Source organism: Galeopterus variegatus, unplaced genomic scaffold (genome assembly GCF_000696425.1).
Source record: "Galeopterus variegatus unplaced genomic scaffold, G_variegatus-3.0.2 Scaffold244, whole genome shotgun sequence".
Taxonomy (NCBI): Eukaryota; Metazoa; Chordata; class Mammalia; order Dermoptera; family Cynocephalidae; genus Galeopterus; species Galeopterus variegatus.
In genome coordinates, this window is record NW_007726355.1 from 755989 (window position 1) to 770510 (window position 14522).

Here is a 14522-nt window from a genome sequence, read left to right on the forward strand (position 1 = left end):
CCCTTTTTTTTTTTTTTTTTTTTTTTTTGTCTTTTTTTTTTTTCGTGACGGGCAACGGATCACAACCCTCAGTGTCGTGCCCGTACCGGACCGGGACCGGCAACGGGATCGCAACCCTCGGTGTTGCTCCCGCACCTCGCTCAGCCAGTGAGCAGCCGGTCTGTATGTGGGATCCGAACCCTCAGTGGGAGCGCCGCCGCGCTCCCAAGCGGCGCACTGTAGCAGTGCGCCACTGGGCCGGCCCTAAGCAGCTCTTCTAATGGGCTACTCTTTAATCCAGTAAATAGTGTTTACTAATGAATGTGTTTAATGCTGCATTATATAGATAGAATGATTTTAGGAATCAGTTGTCCATTTTTTCCCCCTAGGCTAGGTAACTAGGAATTTTCTTACACTAAACACTAACAACTACCTAAAAATCAAATTTAATATTTTTTTTCACTGTAATTATCTGAAATATTCTCTACTTATTGCTCTTTATTCATTTATTCCTCCACCAAACTTTGAGAAAGCCCTCATGTCAGATGTTGTGCTGGGTACCAAGGATGTAGAGAGGAGAATGTGTAGAGATATGGAAAAAACAAGGAATCCATAGACTAAAGGTTAAAACTGTTGTTGAAATGCTGGAGAGAGAGAGAGAAAAAAATTAACCAAACAAAATATTCTACACAAAGGAGAATCACCCCTGACTTAACACAAGTTCCTGTTATGTTTTCAGAGAATTGATATTCATTTTCTAATTCAGCAGTTAACAATTTTATACTAAAACCAAAAAGAAAGAAAAACATAACTGTGAACCTAAAAAAAAGAAAAATGGAAAAAGGGAGATAGGAATAAGACTTTGCCCTCCTTAGACAGGAGCACATACAGCCGTGGTACCCAGTGGCTGTGAAGAGTCAGAGAGGAGGAGACACTGAACTGACAAGGGGGCCATGGGGAACATGCTATGTGCAGGGTCAGAGACCGCAGTATATTAACGTGGCAGCCTGTGGGGACAGATCCCTTGCCCTAGTTTTGTTAAGGTCTTTCAATAGCTGTCACTGGAGCCACTTTGCTTTCACATTAGGCCTCTGCCTGGTCATCCTTTGAAGAAAGGATTTCATGATCCAAACAACAATTTGAAAATCCACCCATAGGTCACACATTGGGGAGGTAAGCAAAAGTTAGTCATTTATGGACCTTTGGTAAAGAGATGGGAGAATGGAATGGGGGTAGCGACATCCTGAAATAGACCCCAGTGAAGGAGGCTCTGGCAGATATCCACAGAAGGAACATGTGGCTGGGGGCAGGGGAGGGACCATGCAAACAGGCCAGCAGGCGGTGAAGGTAAGGAAGGCATGAATTCTAGATTGGATTGCAGGATGTCGTGATCTATTTGATGTGCGGGGTAGAAAGAGGTTGTTTAGGAGAATGCCAAGGTTTGGGGGTGGTAGGATGCCATTCTTCTAAAGGATGAGTACAGTAGGTTTCCAGGGGAAATATAATGACTCAAACTGCCCATTGAGTTTCAGATACTCTGTGGTACATCCAAGTCGAAACGATGAATAGGTCATTGGTATATGCGCCTACAGTCGGGATCTAAGATCTAATAGAGGGGAGTGGTGTGGTGGTTGAGGCCATGTGTTTGGGTCCCCAAGGCCGTCTGAGTAGAGTGAGGAATGGATGAGAACAAAGTTCTAGAGACCAACATCATTTAAGGAGTAAGTAATGGATAATCAGATTCTAGGAAAATGCCCAGAAAAAAGTGATGAGGTCATAGACACCAGAAGAGGAAAAAATGTCAAGAAGACACAGTGGCAAATGCCACGGAGAGGTCAAGTTCAAAAAAGAATGGAAACATTTGGCAATGAGATTTACTTAAAATGAGATTTTACTCCGAAGTGGAGGCAAAGCTCTAAATAATTTTGTAAAAGTGATATAATAAAAAGTCATTTTTTAGAAGAAACGTTTTATAACTGCAGCTCTGGAATTCGTTATTGCAGGAAAATTACTTATTACAAGAAAAGTAAGATTAAACTAAAGACATGATGATTTTAATGTCTCAGGTTTGGTCTAAGAACGTGTTTTTTCCTTTTTCTAAATATGCCAAAATAAGCTATCAGGCTATGAGTAACTTATTAACTGTTCAGTGTTAGCTTTTGTCATGTTTGACTCCTATCAGACATGTCTGAAAAATCTTAAAGAGGTGTTAAAATATTATCTAGTAAAATAGAACCTAATCTCAGTATAAGAACTCTAATTGCTATAATGGGTAAGCCAGTCATCTATCTGTCTGCCGTTCTGCTAGTTTGCTCTTTGGTAAAACGCTCAGGGTCAGATGGCTTTGCACCTTTTGCCCACTCAGTCACCGCGCACAAATCTCAATACAGCTGGAACTCTGTGATTTTGTTTAAAATTAATAAGTAGGTGTCTTCTAGGGCTCTATTTTTCAAACCGTAGGTTGTGACAGAGCTACGAAATGGAAAATATCAGAGCACACTCTGCTCAGTGAGTAAAGTCTTATTTTGCTAAATTTACATTTCAGCTGTGTGTGTGCGCGCATATGCACGTGTGAACGAGAGAAAGAGACTACCAGATCATAGTGTAAAATGTATTTCTTACTGTGGATTGTGGCTAAAAGATGGTTTAATGACACTGCTCTCAACTAGAACCTTTTCATATTCTAAAATTCTCTCATTCCAGATAACTGATAAACTGTTCTCTTGGTGTAGTAACTGTTTCATAGCAATACCATGGCAGGTATAGCACTGTTTTTTTTTGGTTTGTTTGTTTTTTTTTTTTTTTGAGACCAGCCGCACTGCGCTCAGCCAGTGAGCGCAACGGCCATCCTTATATAGGATCCGAACCCGCAGCGGGAGCAGCCCTGTGCTCCCAGCGCCGCACTCTCCCGAGTGTGCCACGGGCTCGGCCCCAGGTACAGTACTGTTAAAGAAACAACTGCTAGAGCCGACCCCGTGGCGCACTCGGGAGAGTGCGGCACTGGGAGCACAGGGCTGCTCCCACCACGGGTTCGGATCCTATATAGGGATGGCCGGTGCGCAGTGCGGGCGACACCAAGCCAAGGGTTGCGATCCCCTTACTGGACAAATAAATAAATAAAAAGAAATAACTACTAATAATAAAAGAAAATAACATTAAAAGGTAAAAAGGCCAAAATCTCTGTTGTATTTTACCACAAGACTGAACAGTCTTTAAAATTTCTTAGTATTCCAACTAGCAAGTAAGTTATTACTGTAATTTATGAAGAAAAGTTAAATTATGCTACATATAACAAAGAGTACAGTAATTCCTTTGGTCATATAAATAAGCAACCATATCGAGGAAAAATAATACTTTTTCAAAAGCAACAATAATATGGTACATAAATTCCAAAATTGGCAATTAAATGTGGGGAGTCTCCACTCTTACCACATAAAAAGATTCGTTGACGTGGTTATGAGACAAGTCAGTGCATTTTTATTGGCCTGAATTAGAGGGAGTAAACACCTTAGTCAGGTGTTTTCTTTTAGAAACAGCTGTTTGAACTTCCCCTACTAGTTAATTATGCTGTGGGGTATATTTGAACATTTGCTTTTTCCAGCGCACTTACTGGTACTTAGAATCCTTGTGAGTGAGCAATTTCCTATAAAAAAAAAAAAAAAAAAAAAAAAAAAAAAAAAAAAACCCAAGAGTAAATGAGTTAGTTTGTCTTTACTTATTTGTAAACTGTTTTTAATTCTTCTACAAACTATGAAATTTCATAGACTCCAGGTGGTATTAAAAAGAGACAACTTCAGCACGCCGAGGAGTGTGAGTCACCACACGGGAAGTTTGAGGGAATTGTTTCCATTTGTCCCTCCCCACGCAGCTCTTAGACACTCTATGAGCCATGCGTTTTTATTTCGTCTCTGCTCTCTTATAAACCCTAGGGTGTTTGCTTTGCCCCTTTGCCAATCTAATTGCTGACTTTTGGTGATATCACGTCCTCTGCCTCCTTCCCACTGTCAGTCACTGGCAGAGAAGGCTCAGGCAGGAGAGGAATTGCAAGCAATGCCATCCTGCCGTATTTTTATAAACCCTTCCCCTGCCCTCCTGTAGGACTCCTGGAAGGTAGAATGTGGGCGGTGCTGCAGGGTGGGCGGAGCTTCAGGGTGGGAGGCGCTGGAGGCGTGGGCGGTGCTGGCTCTACCTTTCTAGACGCATCCGGTTGGCCTGTGTCAGGTCCTATAGCGATTCTGCACCCCTATCCCTCCATCCCAGGCCCCTGCTCTCTCCTAGGTGTACAAATGCATGTAATTGTACCAAATTGAGAAGAATTGTTTTATTAGGCTGTGTGAGAACATTGTGCTTGCCATCTAGCCGTCTGATTTGAGGAGAACAAACTGAGGCTCAGTGAGATAAAGACACCAAAGTAGAAGAGCACTGCTAGAGCCTCACATGCCAATCTGGGGCCCTTTTCCCACCTCTTCTTGCTGCTTAACAAAGTGCCTGAGGAGATGGGACTTATAGTTCCTCAAGGGCATGGCAGACTTTCAGTACGTGGAAAGTAGGGAGTAAGACTCAGGCAAGTCTTGAGATTTGGAATGAAGACTGTGTTCAGTATAGAGTTTATGTTGGGTGGTTGGATAGTAAGAATCTTATTTTCTTTGGGTTTTATGTTGTCGACTGTACTATGACTCTCAGGCTGTGATAATACATAGGTTACACCCCAGCCAGATGGGTGGTCTACCTGAAGGCATGATTTCTCTAATTACAATTTCCCTTGTTAAATGATGGTACAGGGAGAGTCTGTATTCATTCCAAAAGTTTGCTGTGATAATAAAATAGTATATCAGAAATTATTGTTCTATGAAATAATTTAAATGTCATAGATATAAAAAATTGGTATTATTAGAATGCCAATAAAACCTTCAAAAACTCGTTTTATATCCTTGTATACTTTCTGGAAATTCTTTCCTCCTTCACTAAGTATGCAAGATCTTCAACCATAAATTGCATTCCTTCCCAGATTTGATACATTGCAAATACAGTAACACCATGAAGACTACAAATGTCTGCATATCCCCTATATTTCTTTCAAAGCCAGTAGGTGACATCAGGATGTGGATTGTGTGGGACAGACTACTCACCACTAATGTCCAAGACTTGTAGCATTAGGTAGAAGCCACTGTTACACTTTGGAATGCTGGCACTCCCCTCTAGGTATGATACTGGCTGTTTGATGCCTGCGTAATATCACATGAATTTCAAGATCAGCTTCCTAAACTGGACATGGTACCAGCTGGTCAGAGTGACCATTACTTCCTACTTTGAGTATAATCAAAATTGATAGACAGTCTGAATAAATACTGATAATCAAGAGAGAGTTATCATCTAGGGCAAAATTGCTATTGGCTACCCTTCTGAGATTAATCTACAGTATATCTACTTTCTGATATTGTGGCAGTGCATTTAGACACGCCTAGTGGTTGTGGTGTAGTATGAACAATGAACAAAGGACTCACTGAATGTCTTTCTCCTGAAACAGACATATAAAGCTGAATTCTTCTACTTGATATGTCTGAGTAACCCTAGATTATATTTTTTGTAATATGTTAAACAGCAAGTTATTTCTTTATTATGGAAAGTGCCAACAACATTTGGGACACTTTTTATAAAATAAGTCACTGAAATTTGCACGCAGAATGAGTCATGCACTCCAAAAGCAGCTGGATGCCTAGTTTCCCCATGTGTCTCTTGCTTTTGTCCTTTCATAATGCTGACTCCTCTTAATGTGAGACTATATTTTATGTAACCTGAAGCATATATGTTCTTGACCTCTAAAATTCTTCTTTTAGGATCCACCCACTTCAGTTTCCCTTGGACTGCGAATGGAAGAAATGATTTTCAACTTGGCAGACACACATCTGTTTTTTAATGACTTAGAAGTAAGTTCTAATTGTTTTATATATACTTCATGTTGCATATCTGAAAATAGGTGATTGGTTTTAAAATAACAATGGGATATGTTTTTATTTTTAAAGTAAAGGCATACTTCAGAAATATCTACTGAGCAACAGGCAGAGTAGATTTAGCATAATTCTTAAGGGCGCTAGGATTTTCAGAATGGTAAAGGAGCACTGCCTTCAACTTAAAGTCACCAGCTGCATTTGCCCCTAACAAGAGAGTCAGCCTGTCCTTTGAAGCGTTGAAGCCAGGCATTGACTTCTCCTCTCTAGCTATGAAAGTCCTAGATGGCATCTCCTTCCAGTATAAGACTTTTTCATCTACACTGAAAATCTGTCATTTAGTGTGATCACCGTCATCGATGATTTTAGCTGGATCTGCTGGGTGGCCTGCTGCAGCTTCTACGTCAGCACTTGCCGCTTCCCCTTGCACTGGTGTGTTATGGAGATGGCTTCTTCCTTCACCCTCATGGGCCATCCTCTGCTAGCTTCAGACTTTTCTTGTGCGGCTTCCTTACCTCTCTCAGCCTTCACAGAAGTGAAGAGTCAGTGCCTTGGTCTGGATTAGGCTTTGGCTTAAGGGAATGTCATGGCTGGTTTGATCTTTTACCCAGACTACTAAAACTTTTTCCGTATCAGCAATAAGGCTGTTTCACTTTTTTATCGCTCATGTGTTCACTGGAGCAGCACTTTGCATTTCAGGAACTTGTCCTTTGCATTCACAACTTGGCTAACTGTTTGGTGCAAGAGGCCTGGCTTTCAGCCTGTCTTGGCCTTCAACATGCGTCCTCACTAAGCTTCATCATTGCTTTTGATTTAAAGTGAGAGACATGAGACTCTTCCTTTCACCAGAACACCTACAGGCCACTGTAGGGTTATTAACTGGTCTTATTTCAATACCGTTGTATCTCAGGAAATAGGCCTGAAGAGAGGGAGAGTGACAGGGGAATGGCCTGTTGTTCAAAATAGGCACAACATTTATCTATTAAATTCACCATCTCTATGGTTCGTAGTGCCCCAAGACAATCACAATAATAACATCAAAGAACACTGATCACAGATCACCATAACAGATATAACAGTACTGCAAACGTTTGAAATATTGCGAGAATTACCAAAATGAGATGCAGAGATACAAAGTGAGCACATTGGTGGAAAAATGGCGCCAATAGACCTGCTAGACACACAGTTGCCAGGAACCTTCAATTTTTAACAACAACAACAAAAAAAACAACAACGCAGTGTCTGTGAAGTGCAATAAAATGAGGTACGCCTGAAATTGGAATGATGAGATAAAGCAATCGCTGATTATATGGCAGTGGGTTTTGCCTTCATGGTATTTCTCTTTTGCTTTATTTGGCTGTTGTGTTTCAAAGTTAAATTCCAGATGACGACTGGTAAGGATGACAATTTGATATCAAGAATCTTAAATACTAAATGTTGTTGATTATCAGAAGCTACATATTTCTCAGTTACATAATCAGTTTTAAGATGTATTACCTTTAGACTCCCCACAGAATTTATGATTCTTGCATGTGTTGTGTATGTCAGACTCTTACTGTTTTAGGTCAAATGCTTTTCTTTCTTGCTGGTCCAGTTGGTTGGAGGACATTTTGGTCGGGCATCTGTTATTTGGGTTGCCAGGATTTCTTATGTCGATCTGCTGATATTTGATTGGTCCATTATGAGTTTGGGGAAAATTTTTGTAAGATGTCTCACTAAGTATGTTACAGGCATATGATGAGCTTGATAAGCAGCATTCTTATGAATAAAGAATATTATTCTTTATATCTCCATTATGAGAAAACACAACTATATATTTCACCCTCTTCTTAATTGAAGCAGTTGTTTATTTAAATCCCACTGTTAAGCAAGCTTGTGGTAGGGCTGCCAACAGGCATTAATCATCAAGTTGTTGTTTTGCTAGATTTTATAAATGTATGTTATTTCAGACAGAAGAATCTGAAAGATTCAAATAGAACTTTTACTGATCAAAGTTAATTGGCAGCAATTGGCCTTTAAATATTTCCTGATGTTTCCCTTTTCAAAATCAAGCAAAATGCACCTTATTTAATAGATGAGCCAAAATCATTTGAAAAATGCTAGTGTGTGACAGAACTTAAATGCGGTTTGTTCAACATCTGTCCCATATTTTGATTTCTTTTCATCTGCAATGAAACTACTCACAGATGAATTGGCAACTTCCAGTGCAATAAAATTATTTAAATGTGCTTTTTTTTTATTCCTTAGTGAAATATTTATTTTTACACCTAGGGGTAAAATACAAAATTATTTTGCATTTTAAAGTGTTTGCTTTCTTCAAGAAAATTACATTTAAGACATTACTATTTTTATTTTTAAGGTAGAAATATTACAAATGAATGACAAGTCCAGAATTTCCTTTAGAAAAGCTTAATAATCATACTTATTTTCAAAAGCTGTTTCTGATTTATGGTTGTATTTTACTTTGTGAGAGAACAGCACAAAAAAATTCCATATTTTACTAGTATGTTAAAATTCCTTTCCTAAGTTTCCATTTGTTTCTTAGGATACAGACTAGACTGATATTTTGTCTTGGATACAACTTCGTTACTCTTATTGATGTTAATAGGTGTTAATAGCACCCATCAAGAAGAAATTAGAAGTAATTTAATATTGTTTTTAAACTCTACCTTCTTAAAAATGCCAAAGCTTGTCTATAGAGTGCCAAAACTATGTGGTGAAAAGTAAGAAGTTAGGCAAAGTGATAATTTGATATAATATACTCCAAAAAACTTCTAGAGTTTTGATATGGATACAACCAGATTTTTGTTTATTGATGTTATTCACACTGAAGTATGTATTGAGACTGAAATAGTACTCAAACAAATCTATGAAAAGTATATATTAAAAGTTCTAGTTTAGGGATGTAGTTTTTCTGTAAATCCAAATATAAAAATAAAAAAAAGAATAGTGGTCTGCACCATTATTGAATGATCAGATTCTATTCTGAGCATTGGACTATTTCTTGTAAAGTAGAAAAGAGAACGAAGGTATGATTAGACCAAAACTATAAAACAAAAGTGGAAAAATTTTTAAACTTTACAAAAGTTATTTTACTTGAGAATAATATAAACATCTCAACAAAAGTATAAATGACAGATTAATTTAACTCTGTCTTTGGAGATTGTTCACTCTAGATTTGCACAATATATTTAAAATAAATTGGTTCTTATACTTATTTTAGTCTTTTATATTTTTTGTTATTTAGCAAACCTAGGACTCATCATTGCAAATATAAGTTTCTTTCAAAATAAAAAGTAAAATTGTCTCCTGGCAAAAATATGTGTATTGGCATAATGCTCTTAAGAAAACCAAAATTATCTCATCAGGCAGAAATGATGTGGTAATGCTTGATTTCACACTCCAATTAGGAATTCTCGGTGGTAAGGGACATGAATATTTCAATATATCTAAATTACATGCTTTTAGCTTTTTAGGGTCTATGGTACAACTAATTTAAAGGAGTTTAACAATCTCTTGGAGCTTGGAGTATGATTTCTGAACTCTATTGGTTGACATTTGGCCTTATTTTCTTCTAAAATCTTAACTTTTTGCCAACTACCCCTCTGTATAGTTTGGTTAGTTCACTCTTTGGCTTAATAAGAAAATTCTGAATAATAAATACACACTGTGAGGGGCTTCCAGTAACATTTGTTGTGTCATCAAAGTATGTACTTAAAATGGTTAGAATATGATTTAGAAAATATAGGGCATAATTTTTAAAGTAGTTTAAAAATATCTTACGTGAATTCTAAGAAACGAAAACATTAACCCTTTTGAGCTTTAAAAGTCGTCTTGTCTTGCTTAGTGACATTTTTTTAATAAAAAATTCACAATTTACATTGATTCTGTTGACACTCCAGGAAAAAATAAAGACAAATTTTGTTTTTTCTGTACCGTTAAAACTGTTTGACATGTTAAGGAACATGAGTGACAGGGAGACATAATTGTCATAGAAAATAATCAGAGAAGGGCTTAGACTTTAGTTCCATCGTGTCTTGCTGACTTTGCTGTCTCTGAGTCTGACTAACGTCCTTCATGTCACTTAACAAAAAGGTCTCCATGTGCAATATGATGATGCTTATATGGAAGCCATTGTTTATGAATGACAGTACAGAATGGGAGTGTTTTTCAGCTTTTTTATGGTAAAGTGTGACACTTACTGAATGGAAAAAGAGTTCTTTCTATTGGACTTTTATTGAAAGGAAGTCTAGTCTGCAAACAGAGTAAAGGCCTTCAGCAAATGATAATGTTTCAATTTAACCTGCTGCTGGTCAGTTCTCCTTCTGGATTTTTCCATAGTTAAAATAAAATATTGTAGTAAGATGAATATGTCTAAATAAAACTAAGGCATTAAGCTTACGTTGAATTTTCTCTTTATGCCTAGTGTTCAGTAATATGATTTCATTGGCATTATGGTAGCCAAAAATTAAGAGTCAAAGTATGCAGCTTTTAAAATAATAAAAGATATTTACTTCATTCCAATAGCCAACAGTAAAACAATAGAGCCAAATTGTCATTACAAACAGAAACAAAGAATGCTGTCTGCCAGCACTACTGTTCAGCATTGTTCTAGGAATTTTGAACAGTGCAATAAGATATAAGCTATAATTAATTAAATGAAAGAAATTAGTTATTGTTTTTTGCAAAAGATTTAATATACTTAGAAAACTGAAGAGAATCAACTGAAATATCCTTAGTGTTTACAATAAACTGCAGAAAAGTGAAAGAATATAGAAATTAAGTTCAAAAATCAATAACCTTTCTATACTAAAGCTATAACATTTAGAAAACTTAATTAAATTATAATTTTAAAATAGCAGTAGTAACTACAACACAAAAAGTGTCAAAAAAAGGAAAGAGAAGGAATAACCTATATAAGAAGTACTTGTGAGAAACATATGACTAATAAAAACTATGACATCTTACTGAAACATATAAAGGGAGATGCACAAATGAGCTTTCTTTCCTTTTCATTTTTGTAATATGACAAAAGTATTTTAAGTTCTATTTGAGAAGATAAATAGGTAAAAATAGCTAGAAATTTTTGACAAAACATGATGAGTGTTTGGCTCAACCAAATATTAAAATGTTTTATAATTGTATTTTTTTAAATTTTAACTTCTCAGTATACATTGTAATTGATTTTTGTCTCCCTTTACCCCTTCCTCTTCCCCTGCCTCTCCTCTCCCCCCCACTACATCATATCTGTTCACTTGTCTTAATAAGTTCAAGGAATTGTACTTGTTGTGTCTTCTTCTCCCCCTACCCTTTATTTGTTTGTGTATTTATTTATTTATTTATTTATTTATTTATTTATTTTTAGCTCCCACAAATAAGTGAGAACATGTGGTTTTTCTCTTTCTGTTCCTGACATATTTCCCTTAATATAATTTTTTTCTAAGTCCATCCATGTTGCTGGGAATGGTAGTATTTCATTCTTTTTTATAGCAGAGAAGTATTACATTGTGTAGATATACCACAGTTTCCTTATCCACTCATCTGATGATGGACATTTGGGCTGGTTCCAACTGTTGGCTACTGTAAGTAGTGCTGCAATAAGCATGGGAGTACAGGTATTCCTTCGGCATGACGATTTCCATTCCTCTCAGTATATTACGAGCAGTGGAATAGCTGGGTCATATGGTAGGTCTATCTGTAATTGTTTGAGAAACCTCCATATCATTTTCCATAAAGGCTGCACCATTTTGCAATCCCACAAACAGTGTAGGAGGGTTCCTTTTTCTCCACAAGCTCGCCAGCATTTATACTTCTTAGTCTTTTGGATATTAGCCATCCTAACTGGCATGAGATGGTATCTCAGTGTGGTTTTGATTTGCATTTCCTGGATGATGAGTGATGTTGAGCATTTTTTCATGTGTCTGTTGGCCATTCATTTATCTTCCTTTGAGAAATGCCTATTCAGCTCCTTTGCCCATTTTTTAGCTGGGTTATTTGGTTTTTTGCTGTAAAGCTGTTTGGGTTCCTTGTATATTCTGGATATTAATCCTTTGTCAGATGTATATTTTGCAAATATTTTCTCCCACTCTGTTGGTTGTCTTTTCACTCTGTTGATTGTTTCTTTTGCTCTGCAAAAGCTTTTTAGTTTGATATAATCCCATTTGTTTATTTTTTCTTTTGTTGCCTGTGTTTTGGGGTTCTTAATGTGAAAATTTATGTTAGCCTAACATTGACATTAGACTAACTATGGAGAGAGGACATAGCTTGGACACAGACCCAACTTGCAGAAAAATTTTGTATGTGTTAAATAAAACCAAACAAACTAGTAGTGAAGGGATGGATTATTCAACTTATATGCTAAAATAGGTAAAGAGTTAAGTTAAAATATAAAAGAATAAAATAGAAGGAGAAAATATAGGTAAATTAACAGTAAATCAAAAGTTTTGGATAGCCACTTGGCAAAATACATCAAGAGCCTAAAAAAGGTTAATAACATTGGTACTAATTATATATCTAGGAATTTTTACTAGTCTGAGATAAAGGCAATAATTTATTATAATAAACCTTTCTAAACTATGTAATTCTGATCATGTTTTGTTTCTTGATCTGGATGTTGGTTGAAAAATTCATTGAGCTGTAATGTTTGTCAAGAATAAGTTAATTTTGAAAAGTGATATTTGGAGGAATACACACACATATTGCTTGTTCTCAATTCTGTTTTAAAAAAAATTACATGCCTTACGTATAATATGTTCACTGCTATTTCTCTAGCACAGGGCCTAGCCCATGGGAGGTACCCAGTAAATATATGTTGAGTACATAAATGGATGAGCATAGATATATGGAAAGATAAACTCCAGAATTTTAACTTTGATTATATCTTGGATTTGGGTTTTATTATTTTCTTATTTATACTTTTATGTGTATTCCAATTTCTCTATAACCTATACTTATTTCTTCTGTAATCAGTAAAGAACACAAACTATATTTAATAGCCACGGATACTATTGAAAGATAAAACTGAGCAAAGTATTTGTAACCAATTAAACAAAGAACTAGGATCATTGCAACTCATTAAGGAAGACATAAAGAAATAGCTCAGTACAAGAAATGAGCAAAGTCCATGAACAGACAATTCACAGGAGAAAAGCATTCAAATTGTCAACATACATGAAGGTATGAAAAATGTTGGATTTCACTTCTGGTAATCAGAAATGTCAAGTCAAAGAGTAATGTTCAGCCTCTTGCCCATCAAATTGGCAATGGTCAATAGCAAGCTCTACAGAGCAGTAAGATGAACACTTGTGTACCTTGCTGGTAAGGATACAAAGGGATATGTTTTCAGAAAAGCAGTTTGATAATATGGATTCAGAATTGTAATTTGCTGATCCTTTTACTCAGTAATTCCACTTTTTGCATCTATTCTATGAATAGACATTTGTCCTAAGTGTTTTACATACATCGTTCCATTTACTATCCTCTTATCTCTCTGATAGTAACTGTTATTATAGTAATAATAGTAACACCATTATTATTTCCCTTTTACAGAGGAGCCAAATGAAGCTTAGGATAGTTAAAACAAAACCTGTCTAAGGTCATGCAGCTACTGAGTGGCAGATTCTAACTCAGGTCTGACACTTTCCAGAAGTCCACTCAACCCCACACTGTACCCCCCATATGGTGTTACTTGCCACTAAAATATAGAAATATTTAAATATCCAATGATTAATAATGACATAAATTATAGTACTTCCTGATTGAAAACTGTTTTAAGGCTGTTTATGGTATATATGGAAAATATTCTCAGTCCATTTCAAGTTTTTGAAATTGGCTATAAAATACAGTATAGTCTTAATATTAAAACTTATGGAACATTAAAAATAACTGAAGGGAAATATATTTTTAAAGGCTACCATGATATAACTTTAAGTTTGAAAATAAGCAGTCTACAAAACAAATTATTGTGTATGATCCTGATTTTACTGTCCATGACATATTAAAGGTAAACATATTTAAAAAGTTGCTGATTGTTATTTCTGGATGAAGAGCATTTACAGGGTTACAGATGCTACTTTTCTGTGATGTTTCAAAACTCAGATGCTCATAGCATGCTTCAGTCTCCTTGTACTTTGTTGTTTCTTTCCTTCACTTGATACTCAATACCCTTTTACTGAGTAATCGTTAAATGCCTAGGTGCAGTTCTAGATGCTGGGGGTACAGCAATGATTGAATGAAGGGCACTGTCCTTATGGAGTTAGTAGGAAATAAACACTATGTAAATTGAATACTTTCAGGTAGAGGTAAGTGGTTTGTGAAAATCAAGAAGTTGGATAAGGAATGAATTGGACAGAGGCATCTTTGGCTGAGATGATCAGGAAGAGAGTTCCCTGGGGTAGTGACCCTCGCAAATAAACCAAGAAGATGGTGGGGGGAGCAGCTATGACAGTATGGAAGGAAAGCATTCCAGGAGGGGAGTGGCGACTGTAATCCCTGAGGTGGGAATGAGTTGTGCCCCTTCATGAAAAAAATAAGATGACCAGTGTGGCTGGGACAAAGTGCATGGGGGAAGAGTGATGGGGTCCAGATTATGAAGAG

General features: G+C 36.5%; 1 protein-coding gene across 6 annotated transcripts in view; it reads left to right on the forward strand.

Moving 5' to 3' along the window:
- EYA1 (EYA transcriptional coactivator and phosphatase 1) overlaps positions 1–14522 on the forward strand; it is a 153351-nt gene that overhangs the window by 103252 nt on the left and 35577 nt on the right. For all 6 annotated transcript variants that reach the window (XM_008566476.1, XM_008566479.1, XM_008566480.1 and 3 more), the window contains one exon: positions 5817–5906. In XM_008566476.1, coding sequence (XP_008564698.1) covers positions 5817–5906 — 90 coding nt within the window. The remainder of the gene's footprint in view (positions 1–5816; positions 5907–14522) is intronic.